The 27,949-nt window shown below is 41.8% G+C and overlaps 3 protein-coding genes across 5 annotated transcripts; all 3 read right to left on the bottom strand.

Annotated features, from left to right (window-relative positions):
- Positions 1–5,065: 5,065 nt before the first annotated feature.
- Positions 5,066–7,104, bottom strand: LOC135539848 (guanine nucleotide exchange factor MSS4-like). The gene is made up of 2 exons (XM_064966025.1): positions 6,610–7,104; positions 5,066–6,301 (listed from the first exon to the last, which is right to left on the bottom strand). The coding sequence occupies exons 1-2, from the start codon at positions 6,760–6,762 to the stop codon at positions 6,053–6,055; spliced, it is 402 nt and encodes a 133-aa protein (XP_064822097.1). The 5' UTR covers positions 6,763–7,104; the 3' UTR covers positions 5,066–6,052.
- A 2,907-nt stretch (positions 7,105–10,011) lies between these two features.
- Positions 10,012–19,321, bottom strand: LOC135539846 (adiponectin receptor protein 1-like). Of its 3 annotated transcripts, none has more exons than XM_064966021.1 (8): positions 18,486–19,321; positions 17,467–17,696; positions 16,763–16,882; positions 16,251–16,422; positions 13,015–13,201; positions 12,684–12,871; positions 12,074–12,267; positions 10,012–11,747 (listed from the first exon to the last, which is right to left on the bottom strand). In XM_064966021.1, the coding sequence occupies exons 2-8, from the start codon at positions 17,608–17,610 to the stop codon at positions 11,619–11,621; spliced, it is 1,134 nt and encodes a 377-aa protein (XP_064822093.1). In that variant the 5' UTR covers positions 17,611–17,696; positions 18,486–19,321; the 3' UTR covers positions 10,012–11,618. The 3 variants fall into 3 exon arrangements, with proteins under 3 accessions (XP_064822093.1, XP_064822092.1, XP_064822094.1); XM_064966020.1 differs by having other exon boundaries at positions 17,467–17,689; XM_064966022.1 differs by lacking the exon at positions 18,486–19,321 and adding an exon at positions 18,427–18,451 and having other exon boundaries at positions 17,467–17,689.
- A 111-nt stretch (positions 19,322–19,432) lies between these two features.
- On the bottom strand, positions 19,433–27,869 carry LOC135539847 (NADH-cytochrome b5 reductase 3-like). Its single transcript, XM_064966023.1, has 9 exons — positions 27,635–27,869; positions 25,626–25,772; positions 23,160–23,232; positions 22,768–22,874; positions 22,377–22,506; positions 21,774–21,857; positions 21,570–21,655; positions 21,290–21,389; positions 19,433–20,593 (listed from the first exon to the last, which is right to left on the bottom strand). The coding sequence occupies exons 1-9, from the start codon at positions 27,647–27,649 to the stop codon at positions 20,421–20,423; spliced, it is 915 nt and encodes a 304-aa protein (XP_064822095.1). The 5' UTR covers positions 27,650–27,869; the 3' UTR covers positions 19,433–20,420.
- Positions 27,870–27,949: the final 80 nt, after the last annotated feature.

Genomic DNA, 27,949 nt, shown 5'->3' with positions numbered 1-27,949 from the left:
TGCTCTTCAACCGATCGCTGCCCGCACCAGCGCGCCCAACTAGCATCACTACTCTGGACGGTTCTGACTTAGAATATGTGGACAACCACAAATACCTAAGTGTCTGGCAAGACTGTAAACTCTCCTTCCAGACTCATATTGAGCATCTCCAATCCAAAATTAAATCTAGAATCAGCTTTCTATTGCACAACAGAGCCTCCTTCACACATGCTGCCAAACACACCCTTGTAAAACTGTCTATCCTACCAATCCTTGACTTTGGTGATGCAATATACAAAATAGCCTCCAACACTCTACTCAGCAAATTGGATGCAGTCTATCAAGTGCCATCTGTTTTGTCACCAAAGCCCCATATACTACCCACCACTGCAACCTGTATGCTCATTGGCTGGCCCTCGCTTCATATTCGTCGCCAAACCCACAGGCTCCAGGTCATCTATAAGTCTTTGCTAGGTAAAGCACCGCCTTATCTCAGCTCACTGGTCACCATAGCAACACCCACCCGTAGCAAATGCTCTAGCAGGTACAGTGGGGCAAAAAAATATTTAGTCAGCCACCAATTGTGCAAGTTCTCCCACTTAAAAAGATGAGAGAGGCCTGTAATTTTCATGGGACACTTCAACTATGACAGGCAAAATGAGAATTTCTTTTCTCCAGAAAATCACATTGTAGGATTTTTAATGAATTTATTTGCAAATTATTGTGGAAAATAAGTATATGGTCAATAACAAAAGTTTATCTCAATACTTTGTTATATACACTTTGTTGGCCATGACAAAGGTCAAACATTTTCTGTAAGTCTTCACAAGGTTTTCACACACTGTTGCTGGTATTTTGGCCCATTCCTCCATGCAGATCTCCTCTAGAGCAGTGATGTTTTGGGGCTGTTGCTGGGCAACATGGACTTTCAACTCCCTCCAAAGTTTTTCTATGGGGTTGAGATCTGGAGACTGGCTCGGCCACTCCAGAACCTTGAAATGCTTCTTACGAAGCCACTCCTTCGTTGCCTGGGCGGTGTGTTTGGGATCATTGTCATGCTGAAAGACCCAGCCACGTTTCATCTTCAATGCCCTTGCTGATGGTAGGCTTTGTTACTTTGGGTCCCAGCTCATTGCAGGTCATTCACTAGGTCCCCCCGTGTGGTCTTGGGATTTTTGCTCACCATTCTTGTGATCATTTTGACCCCACAGGGTGAGATCTTGCGTGGAGCCCCAGACCGAGGGAGATTATCAGTGGTCTTGTATGTCTTCCATTTCCTAATAAGTGCTCCCACAGTTGATTTCTTCAAACCAAGCTGCTTACCTATTGCAGATTCAGTCTTAACTGCCTGGTGCAGGTCTACAATTTTGTTTCTGGTGTCCTTTGACAGCTCTTTGGTCTTGGCCATAGTGGAGTTTGGAGTGTGACTGTTTGAGGTTGTGGACAGGTGACCTTTATACTGGTAACAAGTTCAAACAGGTGGCATTAATACAGGTAACGAGTGGAGGACAGAGGAGCCTCTTAAAGAAGAAATTACAGGTCTGTGAAAGCCAGAAATCTTGCATGTTTGTAGGTGACCAAATGCTTATTTCCCACCATAATTTGCAAATAAATTCATTAAAAAATCCTACAATGTGATTTTCTGGATTTTTTTCTTCTCATTTTGTCTGTCATAGTTGAAGTGTAACTATGATGACAATTACAGGCCTCTCATCTTTTTAAGTGGGAGAACTTGCACAATTGGTGGCTGACTAAATACTTTTTTGCCCCACTGTATATTTCACTGGTCATCCCCAAAGCTAACACCTCCTTTGGCCGCCTCTCCTTTGTTCTCTGCTGCCAATGACTGGAACGAATTGCAAAACTCACTGAAGTTGGAGACATATCTCTCTCACTAACTTTAAGCGTCAGCTGTCAGAACAGTTGAGCACCATCCTATGGGACTCCCAATCACAGCTGGTTGTGATACAGCCTGAAATTGAACCAGGGTCTGTAGTGACGCATCTAGCACTGAGATGCAGTGTGTTAGACCGCTGTGCCACTCGACAGGTTACCTGATCATCATTGCCAATCATCAGGTGCATCCCTTAATGGCAAGTGTATCTATCTGCTAATTGATTTTTTTCAACAAGATAATGCCCCATGCCCGCATGGCTAGGATTGTCCAGGAATGATTCCACAAACATGACAGTAAATTAATCTTACTTCAGTGGCCTGCCCAATAACCACATCACAATCCGAATGAGCATCTGTGGGATGATGGAAAAAGCGAGTCGGAGTAGAGATCCACTACCAGCCAACTGTCAGAAGCATTAGATTCAACATGGGCCAGCATCCCTGTGGCACACTTCCCACACCTTGTAGAGTCCATGCCCCGACAAATTGAGGCTGGTCTGTGGGCAAAAGAGTGTGCAATTCAATATTAGGAAGGACTATGTACAGGGGTACCAGTACCCCCCTGTATATAGTCTCGCTATTGTTATTTTACTGCTGCTCTTTAGTTACTTGTTACTTTTATTTCTTATTCATATTTATTTTTTAAACTGCATTGTTGGTTAGGGGCTTATAAGTAAGCATTTCACTCTAAGGGCTACACTTGTTGTATTCGGCGCATGTGACTAATAAAATGTTATCCTAATTAGAGGTTGACCGATTAATCAGGGCCGATTTCAAGTTTTCATAACAATCGGAAATCGGTATTTTTGGGGGGCAGAACAGATTTTCACCTTGTCAGCTCGGGGGATCCAATCTTGCAACCTTACAGTTAACTAGTCCAACAAAATAACGACCTGCCTCTCTCTCTTTGCACTCCACAAGGAGCCTGCCTGTTACGCAAATGCAGTAAGCCAAGGTAAGTTGCTAGCTAGCATTAAACTTATCTTATAAAAAACAATCAATCATAATCACTATTTAACTACACATGGTTGAGCATATTACTAGATATTATCTAGCGTGTCCTGCGTTGCATATAATCTGACTGAGCACACAAGCATCTAAGTGAGCGGTGGTAGGCAGAAGAAGGTGTGTTAACATTCATTCAAACAGCACTTTCGTGCGTTTTGCCAGCAGCTCTTTGTTGTGCCTCAAGTATTGCACCGCAGTACCTCCAGGCTCTGATCAGGCCCTACACCCAAACAAGGGCACTGCGTTCATCCACCTCTGGCCTGCTCGCCTCCCTACCACTGAGGAAGTACAGTTCCCACTCAGCCCAGTCAAAACTGTTCTCTGCTCTGGCCCCCCAATGGTGGAACAAACTCCCTCACGACGCCAGGACAGCGGAGTCAATCACCACCTTCCGGAGACACCTGAAACCCCACCTCTTCAAGGAATACCTAGGATAGGATAAAGCAATCCTTCTCACCCCCCCTTAAATGATTTAGATGCACTATTGTAAAGTGGCTGTTCCACTGATGTCAGAAGGTGAATTCACCAATTTGTAAGTCGCTCTGGATAAGAGCGTCTGCTAAATGACTTAAATGTAAATGTTTATGACTTCAAGCCTATCAACTCCCGAGATGAGGCTGGTGTAACCGAAGTGAAATGGCTGGCTAGTTAGCACGCGCTACTCACTCTGAGCCTTGGGGTGGTTGTTTCCCTTGCTCTGCATGGGTAACGCTGCTTAGATGTGGTGGCTGTTGTCGTTGTGTTGCTGGTTCGAGCCCAGGGAGGAGCGAGGAGAGGGACGGAAGCTATACTGTTACACGGGCAATACTAAAATGACTATAAGAACATCCAATAGTCAAAGGTTCATTAAATACAAATGGTATAGAGGGAAAACGCGCTCCAGCAGGTATATCTCACTGGTCACCCCCAAAGCCAATTCCCCCTTTGGTCGTCTTTCCTTCCAGTTCTCTGCTGCCCATGACTGGAACGAATTGCAAAAATCTCTGAAGCTCCCTCACTAGCTTTAAGCACCAGCTGTCAGAGCAGCTTACAGATCACTGCACCTGTACATAGCCCATCTGTAAACAGCCCATCTATCTACCTACCTCATCCCAATACTGGTATTTATTTATTTTACTCCTTTGCACCCCAGTATCTCTACCTGCACATTCATCTTCTGCCGATCTACCATTCCAGTGTTTAATTGCTATATTGTAATTACTTCGCCACCATGGCCTATTTATTTCCTTAACTTACCTCATTTGCATTCACTGTATATAGACTTTTTGTTTTCTTTTGTTCTGCTGTATTATTGACTGTATGTTTTGTTTATTCCATGTGTAACTCTGTGTTGTTGTATGTGTCAAATTGCTACGCTTTATCTTGGCCAGGTCGCAGTTGGAAATGAGAACTTGTTCTCAACTAGCCTATCTGGTCAAATAAAGGTGAAATAAAAGTTTTAAAAAAAATAAATAAAAAAATAGTCCTATAATAACTACAATCTAAAATTTCTTACCTGGGAATATCGAAGACTCATGCTGAAAGGAACCACCAGCTTTCATATGTTCTCAGGTTCTGAGCAAGGAACTGAAACGTTAGCTTTCTTACATAGCACATATAGCACTTTTATTTTATTTTCCAACACTTTGTTTTTGCATTATTTAAACCAAATTGAACGTTTCATTATTTACATGAGGCTAATTTGTTTTATTGATGTATTATATTAAGTTAAAAATAAGTGTTCATTCAGTATTGTTGTAATTGTCATTATTACAAATACATTTTTTATTTATTTTTTTAAAGTATATATTAATATATATGAAAAAAATGTTTAAATCTGCCGATTAATCGGTATCGGCTTTTTTGGTCCTCCAATAATCGGTATCGGCGTTGAAAAATCATAATCGGTTGACCTCTAATCCTAATGTTTTGTGCACTCAGTGTACATGTAAAACTGGCAAGCTATGCAATAAATAAAAACAATAGGCTACTTGAACCAATAGTGAACACATGTTTAAGTTAGATAAATCTGTCCCGAAGCGACTGTCCAATGAAAGTATAATAAAAATCATTAATCCCAAATATTTCCATCAACCACAGGGGGTTTTGCGCTACCAGTACTGACTTCCTATTTCCCATACAATTACGTCAATGAGGGTGTACTCTATCCTTGAACTCACAAATTGGTCAAAAAGCACAGAACTGAGTGATACGTTTTATTTTAATGAGTTAAGAATGGTTTAGAAGAGCATCAAAAATGCTTGGGTGCAGAGAAAGAGAAGTGAAATGCATGATCAATAGGTCACATAGTCAAGCCAAGAGTAATTCAGTCCTTAATGCAGATGAACCTGAATAAATGCCACAACATGATGAGCATGTACTGTAGAGATCTAATGGAGTCAGCTGGCAATAGAAGAGCCAAACAAGGCAGCAGAGAGCAGCCTTCAAAGCCAATGTGGTATATCAACAGACAGAACACTTGAAGTGAAGTGTATCAGCAACAAATGCCTAGAGCACACTCATCAAATACAACCACTCCCATTATTCAACATGCAAGGTGAAGTGTGCCAAGTGGATAAGCACACTAACTGGTTAAAATGGTGCACATAACTTCATATTACCATCTGCAATAAGTATTAGTAGTAATATTTCAGAAGTAGAAAGTAATCATTCGGCCTATACAAACAATTAAATTCAGCTGAGGCTGTAGGGTTAGCCTCAGACCAAAGCATAACACCAGAATATTGATTGAATATTAGATTGAATAACAATTTTAAAGACAGATGTGTGTCCAGAGAACCACATCAATACCATTGTTATCAGTAGAGAACAAAAAGGGATAGAAGTGAAAGCTTGGCCTTGCTGAACTAAGGAGTCATCATAACACAGAGACAGCATCCAGCACCAGCCAGAAGGGGAAAGAGAAGGAGTAAAGAGTTATGGACAAGACAGACCAACACCAATGTCGCCTATCCCAGCGGGTGACCAGTCTATTGCCTCTGACCACAGAACATTGGCCATCATTTTCTGTTAATTTCCCAACGATTCTACATGCTGAATCGACACTGTCCGCCGACACCCAGAAGATAATCTACTGCGCATGGCCAACATTCGTGTTGGTCCATCTTGTCCTTCAGTTCCAAATTGCACACCCTTCTCATGTTTGCTCAGTTTCTCCCTATGGACCACACTATGCATGATTGACTCTTTCCAATGCAACATAGAAGCTCTTTTTGTCATCCAGGCAGTGCCAGCCAATGGGTCCAATCTCACAGTCTGCACAAATTAGGTACTTGATTCTCCCCACGTCCTTGGTGAAGCCCACATTCTCAAAGGTGTACATATCATCGACTAACCAGTGGGCAGTCAGTTTGTCCCCATCCACGGATCCCTCTGATTGGGTGATAGTGGTCTTCTTCCTCATTGCGGGAAGGAACAGCTGGTGCATATTGGGGAGGAAATAAAAAACAAGATTCATCATGTCAATGAGCCTTAATATGAATAGATTAACAAAAGTGATATTCCACTCCCTGACATTTAGTCAAATCATGGCATAGCAAATTGCACATCGTATGCACAATATAATTTCGTTCATTAGGTGGTGGTTAGACATTGCACTATTCTGAAAACAAAGCAACTATGATGAATGTTCATTCGGATAGGAAAATACTTAACTTATTAATGAAATAACTTGTCATTTTAGGTAATTTATATTTTGGGGTTACTCCTGTCTGAGGTGAACCTTACCTCCTTCTCTGCAATCACCGCCACCCCTGGGCAGAGGACCTTCGATCCACAACGTTGGCACAAAACTGATTTGATATTCTTTCCATCCTCTGACACCAGCGTAGACCGGTCGGCGCATCCTTCAGAGGGAGAGCACTGTTCGTGGTTGTCCATGTTAAACGCGAATAGAAGGCAACTTATGTGACTATAGTACACTATAAAGCTAATGCTAAGATCGTTAGCTATAGTCGAACTACAGCTCTATATATATTTTTGCAAATATTCTTCTAGCCTGCCTTACCAGCAAACAGTACCCAACTAGCTAGCTAATATCGGCTAATGCGAACTTCTTTGGGCTTAATGCTGTACATTGGGCTTAACAACCATAAGAAATAATGGCTAGAGTACGCCTAAAGTACTACCAAACGGTAGTACAAATAATGTAACTAAATTGTATTTAAAACACTCGGCTATATCAAACAACAAGCATTGCTGGACAGTGTGCACCCGCTGAAACTTCCGTTCGGAAACCACATCGTTAAATTATAACGTTCCTCCGTCGTGTAAGACGTTAAAATAACTGCTGCTTTATTGTTCTTTAACTAGAGATAAAACAAATTCAATAATGTAATTTTATCTAAACACTAAGATAATATTTTAGGGAAACAATAAGTCTACTATAGCTCAAATATGGTTCAAACTATTTTATTTGATTTACTTTGGATAAGATCAAAATCCTGAGAAGATGTGGTGTGAGTAGTAGATCTGTACCAGTACAGTACAGAGGCCAACAAGTGATATATGTTTCAGTAAGATTTGATTTTTAGCATTTATAGCAATGGTTATCAACTTTACTTTAGGGATGGACATTTAGTAGCAGAAATTGGAGGTTGTGGTGTCAGCTGCAGAGAGGTAATTGCAAGACTTACAGGGAGTTTCAGGGTGTTAAGTGGTGGTGTCTCATCCTTTCAGGTTGTTGGCCTGAAGTAGGACTAAACAGATTTAAATAGTGGAGTAGGGTAATGTTATTTTATTTTACTAGGCAAGTCAGTTAAGAACAAATTCTTATTTTCAATGACGGCCTAGGAACAGTGGGTTAACTGTTCAGGGGCAGAACGACAGATTTATGCCTTGTCAGCTCGGGGATTTGAACTTGCAACCTTTCGGTTACTAGTCCAACACTCTAACCACTAGGCTACCCTGTTAGATGGTATTTGTTTATTTATTTTTTCAAGCAAATTATAAGGGAGTTTTACTCCAGTCTAGTAGGTGGCAGGTAATGCAACATTTATTGGATGCCAATTGTTGTTAAACCTCATTGAAGAAAAAAAAAGATACAGAAGCGAGGACCTATACCCAAAGAGGATGGATATACTGACCAGATACACTACATGACCAAAAGAATGTGGACACATTATTGTCGAAAATCTCTTTCCAAAAGCATGGACATTGATATGGAGTTGGTCCCCCCTTTGCTACTATAACAGCCTCCACTCTTCTGGGAAGGCTTTCCACTGGAAGTTGGAACATTGCTGCGAGGACTTGCTTCCATTCAGCCACAAGAGCTTTAGTGAGGTCGGGCACTGATGTTGGGTGATTAGGCCCGGCTCGCAGTCGGCGTTCCAATTCATCCCAAAGGGGTTGAGGTCAGGGCTCTGTGCAGACCAGTCATGTTCTTCCACACCGATCTCAACAAACCATTTCTGTATGTGTAACAGTATAGCTTCCGTGCCACTCCTCGCCCCAAACCAGGGATCCTTTGCACACATTGACAACAGCCACGCTCGAAGCATCGTTACCCATCGCTCCACTTGCAGAGCAAGGGGTACAACTTCTTCAAGGTCTCAGAGCAAGTGACGTCACCGATTGAAACGCTATTAGCGTGCACCCCACTAACTAGCTAGCCATTTCACATCAGTTACATGTGGACTTTGCTTTGTGCACGTCAGGCTACTGGCACTTTCCTGTGCTACATATATATACACACAATGTCTGTCCTTAACACTTTTTTCCATTCTTCCACTGTCCAGTGTCTGTGTTCTTTTGCCTATCTTAATATTTTATTTTTATTGGCCAGTCTGAGATATGGCTTTTTCTTTGCAACTCTGCCTAGAAGGCCAGAATCAAACCCACAAATGCTGATGCTCCAGATACTCAACTTGTCTAAAGAAGGCCAGTTTTATTGCTTCTATAATCAGCACAAACAGTTTTCAGCTGTGCTAACATTATGGCAAAATGGTTTTCTAATCATCAATTAGCCTTTTAAAATGATAAATATATATATATATATATATCTAGTTTTGTCACAGAGTGGCAGCTCCATTGAGGCAATCTCCATTTTGAAGTAGTCAATTTTCTTCATCATGATTGGCTGATCCCTCCTGATGAACCGGTTGGACATGACTCCAACCAGGTCATCAGGAAGGATCAGCCAAAGATTTGTAAAACTAACCCAAGATAGACCAGAGCCTGTTGTTTCCAATGAGAGCAAATTAATCATAGAGGGAAGAACAAGCAAAGAGGTGGGCAGAGACAATCGTGAGCTCCTATTGTTACCGATTCTAGTTTTGGAAACAGAATACTGATAAAACATTTAATGAGAAAATTTGCAGAATGTCAGCCAAAATCCATCTCATCACCATATTTGGTAGTGAGTGGAAAGGCCAGCCAGATGCTTCACATTTATACTTCCAGTGAAATATCTGTCTCATTGTTCTGTGGTTGAACCTCCCTTGACTTCACTCTTCAAATGTCGTCAGTCGGTTGCTTTTGCCGTACCACTCAAACGTCCCCAATGCCTTTTGTTCTCAGAAAGCAAATTCTATGGATGAGATTGTAACTATCAAAAATCCTGTTAAACTGGATGGGCCATATGTCAAGGGTGTGCCTTTCCAAATCATGTCCAATCAATTAAATTTACCACAGGTGGATTCCAATTAAGTTGTAGAAACATCAAGAACAATCAATGGGAACATGATGCACCTGAGCTCAATTTTAAGACTCATAGCAAAGGGTCTGAATACTTGTGTAAATATGGTGTTTTTTATTTTGAATACTATTCTAAAAACCTGTTTTCGCTTTGTCATTACGGGGTGTGTGTAGAGGGGAAAAAACAATTTAATCCATTTCAGAATAAGGTTGTAACGTAACAATGTTGAAAACGTCAAGGGGTCTGAATACTTTCCGAATGTACTGGAGTAAGAGTGATTCAATTATATGCAACACCCCTGATAAATTATGACTAGTATAGATGTGGACAGACATGAGGCATTAATATGGTCAGTCTATTAACACGCCAAAGAAATGTACTACATTGAAGCAGCAATTAGTAACTCAAATGGCTAAACAAATATTGAAAACAATGTTCATGTATGTGAAAAGTAGTGCAATATCACGATATCAGACAGAAAATGCATGACTCAGTTTGGTTCCCATTAATAAATATTTATTATGTGTTTACATTTCAGGGAAATGTATGATCCATGAACTTGTCGACACAGGATATAACACAAAGTCAAGAATACATAGATTGCTTAGTCTTTGTAATAAAGCCACAAAGTCAGCTTAAAAAAAAGGTCTTCATAAATAGCAGTTTGAGAACTATTGGAGGTCAAAAGTTTAATAGTGAATTGATATAAGGGAGAAAAAAAATAAAGGTCCCTATCATATCTGGAGATCCTAATGAAGTTCCTGGACTGCAATATTGGCCCATCTATTGAAAAACTATTTCCATTGGCCTAACATGCGGACTACACCGGCCACACGCGTGCGTATGCTGATTTTGTCCATCCACATTTGATGCAATCACAACACACGCAGTTGTGCGTTTCTCTACCCCGACCATTAATCCACAGAACTAGAAACTAATTAGTTATCTTCCTGATATCCAATAAGGAGGGGACTTGCAGCATCTGGCACTTCTCAATAGAACCAAGTTCTATTTTAGAGCTGGGCTACGCAGACGCTCATTCACGCGAGCGGTGTGAACAACATGTATTTGTACATTTATTTTGCAACGCTCGCGGCACGCAACGTGGCCGGTGAGGTTTGCATATAAGGCACAGGAATACTAAATTATTATTCATACACACTACACGGTGGACCCTATGCAATGACTTAAAGTTTAAATGGTAATAACATACCTTTAAGGTGCAATAATTTGACCTTAAGAGTTCTGAAATATAGCCTTAAAAAGAAACTCAAGATGAGAAGAGAAAGAGTTAACCTAATCCCAGATTTGCCCATTGTGCGTTGCAAGGTTAGTTTCATACCAGCTATCAATCATACAAGATTGTGTTCAATTGTAAAGGGACATGAGGGGTAAGGGTACCAAGCACCATGTCTTGTAAGAAAGTAATTTAAATTGTTTGCCTTCCAGCTCCATAACCCATACCTGGATTGGGGTTGACTGCTTTTAAAAAATGTTAAATCAACAGAATCAAATGCCCATAATGAATTGTTGGAATTGCCCATTGTTTTCAATCAGGACTTTTCAATGTTCAATTCATGAATTGAATTTCAAATAATTCCTTGTATTGACAGAATAAATATGGAATGTATTGACCCCAACCCGGACCCATTTTATCACACAAGCCTCCTACAACTTGATGTAGGCAGCTCTGTAGGCCAAGAAAGACACCATTACAATATCTCTATGACTTTGAGGTTCCCTTCCTTCAAGGAAACATGTAATCAATCTGGTCAAAAATCCCCTGTTGTTCTTAATGAGCTAAAGTCAAGCCTAGAGCTTCATTTAGATTTTTTTTTTAAAGTGGTGCCGCATCGGCGGGATGCCCCTCCATTTTGTTCACTGGCTAAAGATACTTTAATGGGGAGAAAGGAGCCCAAGCAGCGAACCACCACCAGAAAACCAAGTATGACATGAGCAAATCAGGGGAGGAGAAGAAGAGTGGAGAGAAGGAGCTACGGGGGACCATGGCGTGTTCCAGCAGCACTGTATAGGGTAGGGAGGCGGAGGAGGGAGGGGCATCGACCAGGAAATGGCTGAGGGGGGCACAGCTGGGCTGCTCTCAGAGAAGGGTGTCGTCAGTGCAGCCTCCCTCCAGGCCGTAGCGGAACTCCTGCAAGTTGGTGACGCCGTAGAAGTGGATGAAGGCTGCCGCAACCACCAGGACATGGAAGATCTGGTGGGAGTGGAACTGAGGAGAGAGAGAGAGGTCAGAGGCAGCGTACCAAATGGCACCATAATTCTCCATTTAGTGCATTGGGACGCAGCCAGAGTATCTCCAAAGGCTCCTCTGGTTGGAGCATGGTGTTTGCATACCTAAAGATCTAGGAGTTTGATTACTGCATGGGCCGCATATGCCTACAGAACATGCGAGAACGTAAGTCCCATCACACAAAAACATCTTATAAATGACAATAACATTATCCTTATATAAATAAGGACAGAGGGTTATAGTTCAGGAGCTAGCTACAAGCCTGTGTTTACATCCCAAATGAAAAAAAAAAGTGCCCGTCTTACCCAGATGTCACATTTGCCAGGGAAGTAGCGCTCAGGGATCCTGGCGGCGTACAGTCCGGCGCCAGTGATGTACATGGCGCCCATCAGGTAGAACCAGCCCATCTGTCCCACAGTGGTGGCCTTGACGAAGCCCTCCTCGATGGTGAAGTGCACTGTGGGGACGATGCCGCTCAGTCCCAGGCCCATGAAGACTCCTATGGGAGACATGGAGTGGAAAGGTTGGTTGATGGAAGCACTGAGCTGGAGCATTCGTAGTATAGGACGGGGGTCTTCAATATTTTCTTGCCCAGCAACCCATCATATGTTAGCAACCCCCCCCCCGCCCCCTTCCATGTCTTGTCTTATCAGGTAAATGATATTGACAAGAAGTAAAACATTTTAAAATTCGATTTGGTAGTTTGTTACAATTTTTTAAACTCCCCACATTATAATGCACTGGTAGCCTATTTGCAGGTACTTCTTCAAAGCCTATGTCAGATACTCTAGTAAAAAAAAAAAAGTACTATAAAGATAGTAGCATGTTGAATTAATACATTTACATGCATGTCCTTGCTCTGTAGCTACGTCACAGTTCACTCTCGGACAGGCTGGTTAATATGTGGTGCAGCACCTGCTCGGGTGGGCCGGTGCGCGGGCGTGGAGAAGCGCTCCCACTGGGCCACTACGATGGCGGCAATGCCCAGCACACAGACGATGGTGAGGTAGATGAGGCGTGGCTGTGGGGAACAGTAAAACGAGTAGTAGAGCCAGGGCACGAAGGAACCCATGATCAGCAGGGCGATACCTGAGTAGTCAAGCCTAAGGGGAGACAAACAACGACGTCAAGGTTAGATGAGGAATGACGCAGATCCATTTGGATGACACTCGAACAGAAGACAATTTCTGAACTGAAACACGGTAGTGCTATTCAGAAAACAATCAAAAGTTCCATGCGGCCTTACTTGGAGAAGGTGCGAGACACTTTCTCAGAGTGGCAGTAGACGGTATGAAAGAGCCAGGAGAAGCTGAGGCAGAGCACCGCGCCCAGAAAGAACATCCCAAACACCACCTTCTCCTGCAGAGGTGCCATGAAGTACATGTTGGGCCGCAGAATGGTGTACGTGCCCAGACAAATAAACAGGATCAGCCCTGGGGGTTGGAGAGGTGAGGCCATCATTAGTGGATCAGTAATTATATAGGGCATATCATAACAAATTAACATTAGCGAAATAACAGGATCTCTATGGGGCATACTGCATATAAGGTGGGGGGCACAATCAAGGCCATTGTATATGGAAATATTATGTGTAGAGGAGGCACAATACTTCACTATATAGTATAGAGGTCGACCGATTAATCGGAATGGCCGATTTCAAGTTTTCATAATAATCGGAAATCGGTAATTTTGGATGCCGATTTAGCAAAAAAAATGTTTTACACCTTTATTTCATCTTTATTTAACTAGGCAAGTCAGTTAATTAAGAATACATTCTTATTTTCAATGACGGCCTAGGAACGGTGGGTTAACTGCCTTGTTCAGGGGCAGAACGACAGATTTTTTCCTTTGTCAGCTCAGGGATTCAATCTTGCAACCTTACGGTTAACTAGTCCAACGTTCTAACCACCTGCCTCACGAGGAGCCCACCTGTTACGCGAATGTAGTAAGAAGCCCAGGTAAGTTGCTAGCTAGCATTAAAGTTAAATCAATCATAATCACTAGTTATAACTACAAATGGTTGATGATACTAGTTTATCTAGCGTGTCCTGCGTTGCATCTAATCGATGCAGTGCGCATTCGCGAAAAAGGACTGTCGTTGCTCCAACGTGTATCTAACCATAAACACCAATGCCTTTCTTAAAATCAATACACAGAAGTATATATTTTTAAACCTGCATATTTAGCTAAAAGAAATCCAGGTTAGCAGGCAATATTAACCAGGTGAAATTGTCACCTCTCTTGCGTTCATTGCACACAGAGTCAGGGTATATGCAACAGTTTGGGTAGCCTGGATCATTGTGAACTAATTTGCCAGAATTTTACGTAGTTATGATGTAACATTGATGGTTGTGCGATGTAACAGGAATATTTAGAATGATGGATGCCACCCGTTAGATAAAATACGGAACGGTTCCGTATTTCACTGAAAGAATAAATGTTTTGTTTTCAAGATGATAGTTTCCGGATTCGACCATATTAATGACCTATGGCTCGTATTTGGGTGTGTTATTATGTTATAATTAAGTCTATGATTTGATAGAGCAGTCGACCTGAGCGATGGTGGGCACCAGCAGGCTCATAAGCATTCATTCAAACAGCACGTTCTGTTTATGAATTCAAGCCTATCAACTCCCGAGATTAGGCTGGTGTAACGATGTGATGTGAAATGGCTAGCTAGTTAGCGGGGTGCGCGCTAATAGCGTTTCAAACGTCACTCGCTCTGAGACTTGGAGTAGTTGTTCCCCTTGCTCTGCATGGGTAACGCTGCTTCGAGGGTGGCTGTTGTCGATGTGTTCCTGGTTCGAGCCCAGGTAGGAGCGAGGAGAGGGACAGAAGCTATACTGTTACACTGGCAATACTAAAGTGCCTATAAGAACATCCAATAGTCAAAGGTATATGAAATACAAATGGTATAGAGAGAAATAGTCCTATAATAACTACAACCTAAAACTTCTTACCTGGGAATATTGAAGACTCATGTTAAAAGGAACCACCAGCTTTCATGTGTTCTCATGTTCTGAGCAAGGAACTCAAAAGGTAGCTTTTTTTACATGGCACATATTGCACTTTTACTTTCTTCTCCAACACTTTGTTTTTGCATTATTTAAACCAAATTGAACATGTTTCATTATTTATTTGAGGCTAAATTGATTTTAACAATGTATTATATTAAGTTAAAATGAGTGTTAATTCAGAATTGTTGTAAATGTCATTACAAATAAAAAAATATATATATATTTTTTTAAATCTGCCGATTAAATCGGTATCGGCTTTTTTGTCCTCCAATAATCGGTATCGGCGTTGAAAAATCATAATCGGTCGACCTCTAATATAGTACGGATAAGTGACGGCACTATACATACATTGCGTAAAAGCAGCACGCTGAACTTCTACTGAATGTGCCCTTGCTGTCAGGAACATGTACTTGACCTGCACAGCAACTTTATAAGCGTAAGGTTAATGTGAGGATTGGCCAAATGTATGTGGACACCTGCTCGTCGATCATCTCATTCCAAATTCAAGGCCAATAATATGGAGTTTGACCCCCCTTTGCTCCCATAACAGCCTCCACTCTTATGGGAAGGCTTTCCACTAGGTGTTGGAATATTGCTGGGGGGGGGGGGCTGCTTCCATTCAGCCATAACAGCATTAGTGAGGTTGGGCAATGAGGCCCGGCTCGCATTCAGCGTTCCAACTCACCCCAAAGGTGTTCGATGGGGTTGAGGTCAGGACTCTGCGCAGGCCAGTCAAGTTCTTCCACACCGATCTCGACAATCCTTTTCTGTATAGACCTCGCTTTGTGCACCAGGTCATTGTCATGCTGAAACAGGAAAGGGCCTTCCCCAAACTGTTGCCACAAAGTTGGAAGCACAGAATCATGTAGAATGTCATTGTCTTGCTGTAGCGTTACGATTTCCACTACTCCAGAGTCCAATGGCGGAGAGCTTTACAACACTCCAGCCAACGCTAGGCATTGCGCATGTGATCTTAGGCTTGTGTGCGGCTGCTCAACCATGGAAACCCATTTTATGAAGCTCCTGGCGAACAGTTCCTGTGCTGACATTGCTTCCAGAGGCAGTTTGGAAGTCTGTAGTGAGTGTTTCAACCGAAGACAGACGATTTTTATGAACTTCAGCACTCGGCGGTCCCGTTCTGTGAGCTTGTGTGGCCTACCACTTCACGGCTGAGCTGTTGTTGCTCCTAGACGTTTCCACTTTACAATAACAGCACTTAAAGTTGACCGGGGCAGCTCTTGCAGGGCAGAAATTTGACAAACTATCTTGTTGGAAAGGTAGCATCCTATGATGGTTTTACATTGAAAGTCACTGAGCTCTTCAGTATGGGCCATTCTACTGTCAATGTTTGTCTATGGAGATTACATGGCGGTGTACCCAATTTTATAAAATAGCCCGAAACCACTAATTTCAAGAGGTGTCAACATACTTTTGGCCATGTAGTGCATCTCACACACTCACTCACCCAGAAGGTGGGTCCAGATGTTGCCTGTTTCTGTATGGATCCTGAAGATGCTTCCAAAGCAGGCGCGGAAGGAGGGCATTGGGGGCCGGTGTCCATGCAGGAGATAGTCGTTGTCCTTTAGCCACTCCGGCAGGACGTGAAAAGGGATTACCCTCCAACTACCCTTCCACACCTGAAACACAGGGGTATAGGCTACCATGAATGTCTTGTTCATCTCACCAGTCTTATTCTCTCTGTATGAACTTAAGACAGAGCAGCCATGGGGGCTGTTCCAGAAAGCAGGATCAATGAGTTAGCCAGGTAACTGTACCAGAATTTCTGAAATACCTTCATTGTTTCAAGAAATATAGACTTGAAATGGGCATGGTATAATTGACTCAACAACCAACAACCCATATTCAAGTGTAGCTTTCTAAATGAATCAGGAAATCAAGAGATATATTTGGCTGGTTATGAAAGTTAGCTGGCTAACTTAATGATCCTGGCTTCTGGAACAGCCCAATGATGCCTACTTTGTGCACAAACTCCTCCATCTTCTCCATGGCGTGGTGAGCCTGGAGGGGCAGCGTCAGGACCTCTTCCACCTCTTCGTCATCATCATCCTCATCATCATCAGGTAGAACTGAGGCCCCCTGCAGAGAGAAAGTGGAAGGTGATTTAGTTTGGTTGAGTAGAGCACTGCAGGATAATAGTGACCACATGGGAATTAATACCCAGTTGGCTTTGGTCTACATTTCTCTAACCAATACTTAGGTGTGACCCCCACCAAGCTGAGCGCTATTGCACAATGACCTCAACCTACATTTGTTTTGTCTTCAACTGGGGTCTAATCAGGTGGGTGCAATGCTTCAAAACATTCAGATAAATGCATTGTGTATAACAAACCAATGTCTGCCATGTAGAATTGGCCAATAGGGAGTTCTGCAACGTTCTGAACTTTCACCTCTCTGAATACACTGATGGTTTCACTAGAAACTTGTGTTAGCAGACCACCTCAATCTTTCAAAGTGTTGATTTAGAAGATTCTGAGCTCCACTTTAGAAAATATCAGTGTTAATACAGCAGTTGAGTCAGGCTTCATACCAAATTACCCCCTATTCCATATATATAGGGCACTACTTTTCAAGAGGGCCCATGGGAAACGGATCCATCTTAGAGCACTGTGTAGAGAATAGGGTGCCATTTGGAAAGATAACTTTGTCTCCCCCACGCTCACCTCCGACATCATGCCTTTCCCCCCTGCCTGCCGGCCCGCCTCCTCCAGCAGGGGTCCCAATTCCATCAGCTCTACATCCGGGGACCGGCAGTCCTCCGAGATCCGACAGTCTGCATCGCTCGCAGACCCGTTTCGTCCTGACATAGGGAGACCGCCTGATGACCTGTCGTCTGCCCGTGTATCCTGCTAAAGCCTGGCACTTTCAGTTCTCAATTGGCCAGTACTGAGGACTCAATAAATCACAATTCGCCAAATAAATACATTACCTAGCCAGTTACTGTAGCTTTTCACTGAAACAACTCGATTAACTAATTACAACTAACTTCACCTGTGACAATAGCACCTGATGTGGATTTTTGGTAAATCTATATTTCCCCCAGAGAGATTATAATCGCCTGCTCTTGCATTCAGCACTGAGTGTGCAGCTTCCAGTATTACTTTGACAAACATTTTAACACCAGCAACAACTTCTTGTATCACGCTCAGCTATACAGTCGTGAAAATATTAACTCGTTAAATCATCATTTTATAACAGTTTAGACGATATGTTACTCGGCTAAAATGGCAAGACCAAAATTGCTCTTGGTAGACACGAAATGGTAGTTGGTTAGCTAACATTAGCTTGCTAGCTAGCAGCTAACAAACAAAACTGGCAAGACTGTCAGCTGGTTGACTAGCTTTGAACAAAACATCAACACAATAGTATCAAAAGAAACATTGAATTAAAAAGCAAGATAATGACTTGACACCCCCAAACTCCTTTATTAGTTGGCTGACATGATTGCTTACGTACACTGGTAAATTATAGTTTGAGCCCGAAGCTACCGCACGCTAGCTAACTGCCTAGCACTAGCAGGTTAGTGGAACTAACAAATTAGCGTTAGCATATTCAAAGAAAGCTGGGCACATCTGGCCGTATCAAACCAATACCACACACCCTGACTATTGCAATTACTGCACCTGCAATAATATGGTTCGTTGTCGTAGTTAACGTTTACATGTTCATTCAACAGACGTACCTTATACTCAGGACGGCAAAAGAAACGTGACCCTGATCCCTTCCGGATTCTTACAAAAACAAGCCGAACCTCCGAACAGTCACGAAGCACGACGAATGAAAATTACAAATTATATTAATGCCAAGCAACTGGTTTACGTTTAACTGGGCCTCATAAACAATGACGCTGCGTCTCCATCTAGTGGTTAAAATTACAATTGTACAACGGTTAAAATGTTTTAGGTTTAACCCCCTTTGAATGATATCAAATCAACATAGGCTAAAAATAGTAATGTTCTATTCCCAGGTCATGCACGTGCTTCTACTATTAATGATTCAGCGGAATCGCATTACCTCCATAATAGTGCCTGAACGAACCCACATGAACGTTACTTGTACTTTACAATGTTAAAAAAAATGTATTCGGCCCGGAGCTGCCGACGCCACATTTTAGCAGCACAAGAAAAGCTTAAATTAAATTTAAAAAAATCCTCATCCAGCATCCTTGTGGACAGAGAGCTACTCCTACACCCAAACCAACAGCAATTCAGCATCTCCAATCCTCAGTAATCCCTAATCCCTGTCAACTGTGTAGGCAGTGGAATTAGAAGAACATTTCCAACTCCCACTCTGTCCCAGCATATGGACCATGCAGACGACTCCTCTTTGCGACAGCATTCAACTGCTACAACCAGAGCTACACTGTTCCAGCAAACTGAAGGTGTACAAATGATTATTGAGGAGGAAAACACTTTTTTTGCAACCAGGGATAATATCTAAGGATGATATCTGTGTGTCTCTCACTCATCATTATTTACAATTCATTCAAGACTATCCATAATCATGGTAGCATCCACATTAACATAGAAGTGTTTAGAAACATTCTTATTTACAATAAAAGAGACTCCAAAATGACAATACATTATTTACCATTCATTTCTAGTGGGCATAAAATAATCTGAAACACAACCGAAACAAACAGCAAATGACTCCAACACATGTTTAGAGTCACAAGCTTAATTTAATCATCGATTGCTGTGAATATTAGACAAAATACTAAACTTTTGACTACTTTAATACACACAAGTGAATTTGTCCCAATACAATTGGTCCCCTAAAATGAGAGGACGATGTACAAAAAGTGCAAAAAGTCACATTAAAGCTGACAGTCTGCACTTTAACCTCATAATCATTGTAACATTTCAAATTCAAAGTTCTGGAGTACAGAGCCAAAACAACAACAACATTGTCAACATCCCAGTAAATACAAAGGGCACTGTATATATTTGTAACACTCAAAGCAGATGCCAAAATACAGTATAATGCATCTCTGCAGAAGCTGAAACACTTTAGTGCATATAATTTGTCATGTGTGCCTTTAAAGCAATGCTGCCTGGGCAGCCTTCTCATATTCAGCACTGCACCCCTGGGCGCAACTCAGTTCATTATGTGGCTTTATCTTTAGGGTCTGTTCTCTCTGTCCTGTTCTTAGGAAGAACGTGCAAGGCTAAGAATATCAATAATAAATCAAAGCCTCAACAGCTCACCTAAAAATACACAGGGCCCAATCAATTGTAGCCATCAGCAGGGGATGGAGGCAGAGCTTAGTAGAGGCCAATAATACAAAGGTAGGACTTTGGTTGCAAATGAGCATTTAATGATCAACCTGATATATAAGAGGGCATGTCTGCACTTATCAGATGGGGGTTTTGGCAGTAGACTGATTCAGTGCAGTGATTCAGTGGACTGAAGTAGGAGCCGTTACTCATTTTGGGTGCCGGTATTGTTTATGTTTAGGTCCCGGAACTCTGCAATAGTTTTAACCGAATATTCTATAAAGAGATGCTGGTTCTCAAGCAGTAGTTCCAGCTTAAGTCTAACACTGAATTGATATCCTTGTTGAATTGAGAATGAACAAGGCCGGGGGTGGCAGGGAGGATAGTCCCTAGGCTAGAGACTAGTAGGCAAAGCGCTGACTCTGCCGGTAGGCCAACTTGTCCAGGTTAGGGTTGCAGGCAAACTGGATCATGGGGGGCGGACCGCACATGAGCACCAAGGTGTCGTCACTGGGGGCCGGCAGGTGCTCCTGGATCATGTCTGCGTTGATGAAGCCCTCACTGTACTCCCAGCCTGAGCCACACAAATCAATCTTATTCAATTATGGGATCGCAAACAAGTACCGCTATGCATAAGGATTCAAATAAAATAAAATGTATGTCACATACAGGTTAAAGCAGTTTTTTTGGTACATTTTAAATGTAACCTTTATTTAACTAGGCAAGTCAGGCAACAAATTAACGAGGCAACAAATTCTTATTTACAATGATGGCCTACCGGGGAACAGCGGGTTAACTGCCTTGTTCAGGGGCAGAATGACAGACTTACCTTGTCAGCTCGGGGATTCGATCCAGCAACTTTTCAGTTACTGGCCCAACACTAACCACTAGGCTACTTGCAGCGAAAGGTGCAGTAAAATCAATAGTATATATTAGAACAGCAGCGATGAATGTGTGTGTATATGAGTTGAGTGTGAATGTGTGTGTGTGTGTGTGTGTGTGTGTCTGTAAGGGTTGGATTTGTAGGTAGTCAGAGCAAATAATTTATAAGGTGCATATACTGGAGTCTCTGGTGCAAATAGGCTCTAAGGTAACGTTACATGTCTGTGCAGGGAGACCGCCAGGTTTAGCTTTTCGGCAGTCTGTGGCATAATAAACACAATGAATACTAATTCAAAATGATAACAAAATGTGTCAATTTGTATTAAGACTTCTGAAATCTGGGATGCCAACACTTAAGCAACGCAAGCAAAAGCCATAAACCACATACCCTCTGGTGCCCTGTCCACTGTAAACCACAGCTTGAAGCGGTCTGGGTGTCGGACTTGGACCTCCTCCAGCTCATCCCTCAGCAGGATGTCCTTCTCAGTCTGAACACATATACACACACACAGTTAACAAATGTGTCTGGTTCAGTGTTCTCTCAACCTAAGCAAACCTATGAGCTACATCCACAGTGATGCTAGTCATAAGCATTTATCTATCCTTTATTTATAGAGATGATATTAAAAGTCTTTTAGGAGAGACCAGTGTGAGCTGCGGCCACACACCTGGTTAGCATACAGCAGGCTGCAGGTGGTGCTGTCACTGGGGTCCTTCATGATGGCGCGCACCAGCTGTAGCATAGGGGTGATGCCTACAGACAGGGAAGGGAGTTCAGCACCAGGAACTAAAAGCACTCTACATTTACCTGTGCTTAGTTTAACATTTAAGTGTTTAAGTTCAGAGGGCAGGGTTGCAAAAAGAAGATTCACCTGTTCCTCCAGCTATCAGACCCACAGTACTGGCAACTTTTATCTCAGCAGGAGACTTTTTGTCTGTCTGAACTGCAAACTGCCCTGTTGAATTTAATGGGAGAAAGCAATGAGACAACAACTAAGCCAACACAATTATTACTTTCCTTTTCCAATGTGTGCTTGGGGAGCTATCTTGTCCAAAATGGAAGACAGTTGTTGGGTGTGTCCATTATCATCTATTAATAAATTTCAGTGGCAATACAGTACAATTATATTCTTTATGCAGTGCTTTTCTGGAGCATTTGGGGCATGAAAGTTGCAAAATGTGAATACTTGGAGATATTACACATAACACAAGTACTGCTGACTTATTCAGTAGACTTAAGGTTGAAAACAAGTATGTACACACATGATCAGTCTCAGCCAGCCACACCACACTTAAGCACACAAATCTAAAAACACCCATTCCATTGGAGACTAGGTGTGTGTCCCAAATGGCACCTGATTCTTATGGGCTCTGGTAAAAAGTAATGCACTATATAGGAAATAGGGTACCATTTGGGACACATTATTTTTGTAAATATCAGAGGGAGGGTGTGCCAGGCAGCAGACTGGCCGTACCATGTCCTTTGTACTCCAGCAGGCCTCCTGGTCCTCTGAAGTCTACCACGTCTCCCAGCTGCAAACTCTCCAGGTATTGGGACATCTTCCCCCCGTCAGGAAACTTGAGGTGCACATTCCTGAAGTAGATCTGGGGAGAAATTTTATCCATGAAATACATACCCTGATCTGCAAAGTGTATGTATCAAGATTCTCATAATATGAGTGCTGATTTAGGGATCCGTTTTTAATTTTAGATCACAAATAATAAGATTACATGGACAAAGGGAACCTGATCCAATATCAGCACTACTACCCTGAGATGCTTGATACATACAGACCCAGGTTAGATAGTACTAGTGTGTACATATTCAGAATATGATATAGGATTGCTTGGACAAGCCATACATACCTTCACAACCAGATCAACATATCCTTTGTCGTCGTTGCTGGACACAGGTGTATATGGTCTGACTACCAGGCTGCCATCAATACGGGCAGAGAGGTATACATGATTCCCTAGAAGAAACAAATAAGGTGGTTAGAAACAAAGTCAACACTGACTTAAAATAACACTAGGGTCATTGGGTGTGGCTTCATCCTCTGATTGTTCTGCTAAATGACTCATACAGTAGAGGGCATTCCAGGAATGCAAATCAAGTATTACGTTGTGAGTCTAGTTATTATGCTGGTGAGATAAAGGACTACTTAGATTAATGGAACTGAATTCTACAAAATAATCATTTATGATCAAATGGTCACTTGACAAAACTCAGAAAGAACATTGTGCAAGTGAAGACTTACCTACAGGGAGTCCCAGGATATGTTCTGTTGAGGGAAGTCGAAAGCGAAACCTGCGAGTATCATGGTTGATCACCTATGAAAAGAGGCCATAGAGCCATGCATACACTATACAGTTGAAGTCGGAAGTTTACATACACCTTAGCCAAATATATTTAAACTCAGTTTTTCACAATTCCTGACATTTAATCCTAGTAAGGATTCCCTGTCTTAGGTCAGTTAGGATCACCACTTTATTTTAAGAATGTGAAATGTCAGAATAATAGCAGAGAATGATTTATTTCAGCTGTTATATTTTTTCATCACATTCCCAGTGGGTCAGAAGTTAACATACACTCAATTACTATTTGATAGCATTGCCATTCAATTGTTTAACTTGGGTAAAACGTTTTGGGTAGCCTTCCAAAAGCTTCCCACAATAAGTTGGGTGAATTTTGGCCCATTCCTCCTGACAGAGCTTGTGTAACTGAGTCGGGTTTGTAGGCCTCCTTGCTCGCATATGCTTTTTCAGTTCTGCCCACACATTTTCTATAGGATTGAGGTCAGGGCTTTGTGATGGTCACTCCAATACCTTTACTTTGCTGTCCTTAAGCCATTTTGCCACAACTTTGGAAGTATGCTTGGGGTCATTGTCCATTTTGAAGACCCATTTGCGACCAAGCTTTAACTTCCTGACTAATGTCTTGAGATGTTGCTTCAATATATCCACATCATTTCCCATCCACATTATTTTCCTTTCTCATGATGCCATCTATTTTGTGAAGTGCACCAGTCACTCCTGCAGCAAAGCACCCCCACAACATGATGCTGCCACCCCGTACTTCACAGTTGGGATGGTGTTCTTTGGCTTGGAAGCCTTCCCTTTTCTCCTCCAAACATAACGATGGTCATTATGGCCAAAAGGTTCTACTAATGTGTCATCAGACCATTGTACTTTTTGGAGAAATGTCCTCTCTTTGTCCACATGTGCAGTTGCAAACCGTAGTCTGTCTTTTTTAATGGCGGTTTTGGAGCAGTGGCTTCTTCCTTGCTGAGCAGCCTTTCAGATTATGTCAATAAAGGATTCATTTTACTGTGGATATAAATACTTTTGCACCGGTTTCCTCCAGCATCTTCACAAGGTCCTTTGCTGTTGTTCTGGGATTGATTTGCACTTTTCGCACCAAAGTAAGTTAATCTCTAGGAGAAAGAACGCGTCTCCTTCCTGAGCGTTATAACAGCTGCGTGGTCCCATTATATTTGCATACTATTGTTTGTACAGATGAACGTGGTACCTTCAGGCATTTGGAAATTGCTCCCAAGGATAAACCAGACTTGTGGAGGTCTACCATTTTTTTCTGAGGTCTTGGCTGATTTCTTTTGATATTCCCATAATGTCAAGCAAAGAGGCACTGAGTTTGAAGGTAGGCCTTGAAATACATCCACAGGTACACCTCCAATTGACTCAACTGATGTCAATTAGCCTATCAGAAGCTTCTAAAGCCATGACATCATTTTCTAGAATTATGCAAGCTGTTTAAAGGTGCAGTCAACTTAGTGTATGTAAACTTCTGACCCACTGGAATTGTGATACAGTGAATTTTAAGTGAAATAATCTGTCTGTAAACAATTGATGGAAAAATGACTTGTGTCATGCACAAAGTAGATGTCCTAACAGACTTGCCAAAACTAGTTAACAATAAATTTGTGGAGTGGTTGAAAAACGAGTTTTAATGATTCCAACCTAAGTGTATGTAAACTTCTGACTTCAACTGTATATACAAAAGTATGTGGACACACCTTTAACAGCCATGCAATCTCCATAAACAAACATTGGCAGTGGAATGGCCTTACTGAAGAGCTCAGTGACTTTCAACGTGGCATTGTCATACGATGCCACCTTGCCAACAAGTCAGTTCGTCAAATTTCAACCCAGCTACAGCTGACCCGGTCAACTGGAAGTGCTGAAGATCAGCATGCGCAATGCCAAGCGTCGGCTGGAGTGGCGTAAAGCTCGCCACCAGACTCTGGAGCAGTGGAAACACGTTACTTGGATTGATGAATCACGCGTCACCATCTGGCAATTCGACGGACAAATCTGGGTTTGGCGGATTGCCAGGAGATTGCTACTTGCCCCAATGCCAACTGAAAAGTTTGGTGGAGGAGGAATAGGTCCAGTGAAGGGAAATCTTAACGCTACAGCATACAATGACATTCTAGACAATTCTGTGCTTCCAACTTTGTGGCAACAGTTTGGGGAAGGCCCTTTCCTGTTCAGCATGACAATGCTCCCATACACAAAGCTAGGTCCAAACAGAAATGCTTTGTCGAGGTCGGTGTGGAAGAACAACTACTACCAACATTCGGTAAAATGTTAAGACAAAAATTATTTCCATGAAGTACATATATGAATTAGGCACAGGCCTCTGAAGCAGACCAAAAATGTATAATTAATTTGATACAAGTATCTGTTTCAATAGCCCACAGTACCTCTTTATCGATGAGTGTTAGGTGGTATTTTTGAGTAGGGTCAAGCAAGGTGACTGGAGGCTTCTTCTTCTTGCCGAGATAGAGGGCTACAATTATGCCCACAGTGGACAGCACTACCACCCCAGCAGTCACAGCTACCGTCGTGGACTATATACACAAGAGAGAAAGAAGGTTTTGTGTTATAATAATAACAATCACAAATCCTTCAAAGTATTCACAACCCTTGACTTTTTCCACATTTTGTTGTTACACAAAGTGGGACTAAAATGGATTTGTCATTTTTTGTCAACGATCTACACAACATACTATGTAATGTAAAATAAAACACTAATATATCTTGATTAGACAAGTTTTCAACCCCTTGAGTCAATACATGTTAGAATCCCCTTTGGCAGCAATTAAAGCTGTGAGTATTTCTCGAAGAGCCTTGAACACCTCGATTGTTCAATATTTTTTGCCATTTTTAAAAATTTATTCTCCAAGCTCTGTCAAGTTGATTGTTAATCATTGCTAGACAGCCATTTTCAAGTCATGCCATAGATTTTCAAGCTGATTCAAGTCAAAACTGTAACTAGGAACATTCTATGTCGTCTTGGTAAGCAACTCCAGTGTATATTTGGCCTTGTGGTTTATGTTATTGTCCTGCTGAAAGGTGAATTTGTCTCCCAGTGTCTGTTGAAAGCAGACTGAACCAGTTTTCTAGGATTGTGCCTGTGCTTAGATCTATTACGTTTATTTGTATCTTAAAAAAACTCCCTATTCCTTTCCAATGACAAGCATACCCATAACATGATGCAACCACCACCATGCTTGAATGCATGAGTGATGTGTTGGATTTGCTTCAAACATAAAGCTTTGTATTCAGGACACAGAGTTCATTTCTTGCCACATTTCTTTGCAGTGCTACTTCAGTGCCTTATTGCACACAGGGTGCATTCTGTACAGGCTTCCTTCTTTTCCCTCTGCCATTTAGGTTAGTATTGTAGAGTAATTACAATGTTGCTGACCCATCCTCAGTTCTCCTATCACAGCCAATCAACTCCGTAACTATTTTAAAAAGTCACCATTGGCCTCATGGTGAAATCCCTGAGCGGTTTCCTTCCTCTCCAGCAACTTAATTGGGGAGAACACCTGTATCTTTGTGGTGACTGGATGTATTGATACACCATCCAAAGCGTAATGAAGGATTTATTTAAGCTTGTCATAACAAATGGATTGAATACTTACTGACTCAAACTTTTCAGCATTTCAATTTTTAAATGAATTTGTACAAATTTTAAAAAACAATTGCACTTTGACATTATAGGGTATTGTATGTAGGCCAGTGAATGAAAATCTCATCACCCCCCCCCCCCCCCATTTTAAATTCAGGTTGTAACACAACAAAATGTTTAAGTCAATGTGTTAAGACTTACGCACTGTGAAACTGTTTTCATTCTGCATATTTTCTGCTATTATACGTTACATTTTTTTCAAGACACTTTGTCAGGCATAGTCTCAGAATGAACAAAATAGCAGTCTTCCTGGTGACATTTGTCACTGACAGTGTAGTTGCTTTTTAAATACAACCAATGTCAGACCAAATTTGACAACTATGATGGTATCTGGAATTCTCTAAGGTTAAAAAAAAGCATTGCTTGCGGCAAAGGCTGCAGTGACATGTACCAGCAGTTGGTTGCTTGGCTGGCAGCTAGGCAAGATGAGTCACTTGCACAAGTTTACAACATGAGTCACTAGTTAGTTATATTTTAATCAGTTCAATGTCAGTGTCAAATCTACAAATTATGTGAGTTAAATTTGAATGGTTCAGGGAATATAAGTTCTGACAGCTGCAGTGCTTTGTTCCCACTCTCTCTGTTTAATAACAAAATACCGCTGACTAGTTAGGTGGCAGGCAACCTTATGACTGGCTATCAGGTGCTGCTTGGAAACGTAACTAGCTAAAGTAGCTACTGTACGCAGACAAGCAACACAGGAAATAATGTATTTAAACGACAGGGTATTCTTACCAATGCGTACTTCATGGCGATTCTGAATTCCCCAGAGCAAGGTTATATTGTTGAAGCGAAGATGTACTTGGCTAGCTAGAATTTATCAGTGAAGGCACACCCAAAGAATTGAGTTGATGGGAGGGCGTATTTAGCGGTTACACCAAATTTGTCCAACTTCCGTTGGGGAGAAGAGGAAACCAACCCAATTTTACAACAGCACGATTATGATACTACTGCAAGGAGTATACATAAACTTGGTTCTCAAGTGAAATTAAATATTCTGCCATAAAATGTAGTAAAATAAAGTATGCTGTGAATGGCATATGCAATGAA

The sequence above is a fragment of the Oncorhynchus masou genome, chromosome 5 (genome assembly GCF_036934945.1).
Source record: "Oncorhynchus masou masou isolate Uvic2021 chromosome 5, UVic_Omas_1.1, whole genome shotgun sequence".
In the NCBI taxonomy this organism is placed as follows: Eukaryota; Metazoa; Chordata; class Actinopteri; order Salmoniformes; family Salmonidae; genus Oncorhynchus; species Oncorhynchus masou.
The sequence above is the reverse complement of the archived record's forward strand: the minus strand, read 5'-3'. Positions and strand labels throughout refer to the sequence as shown.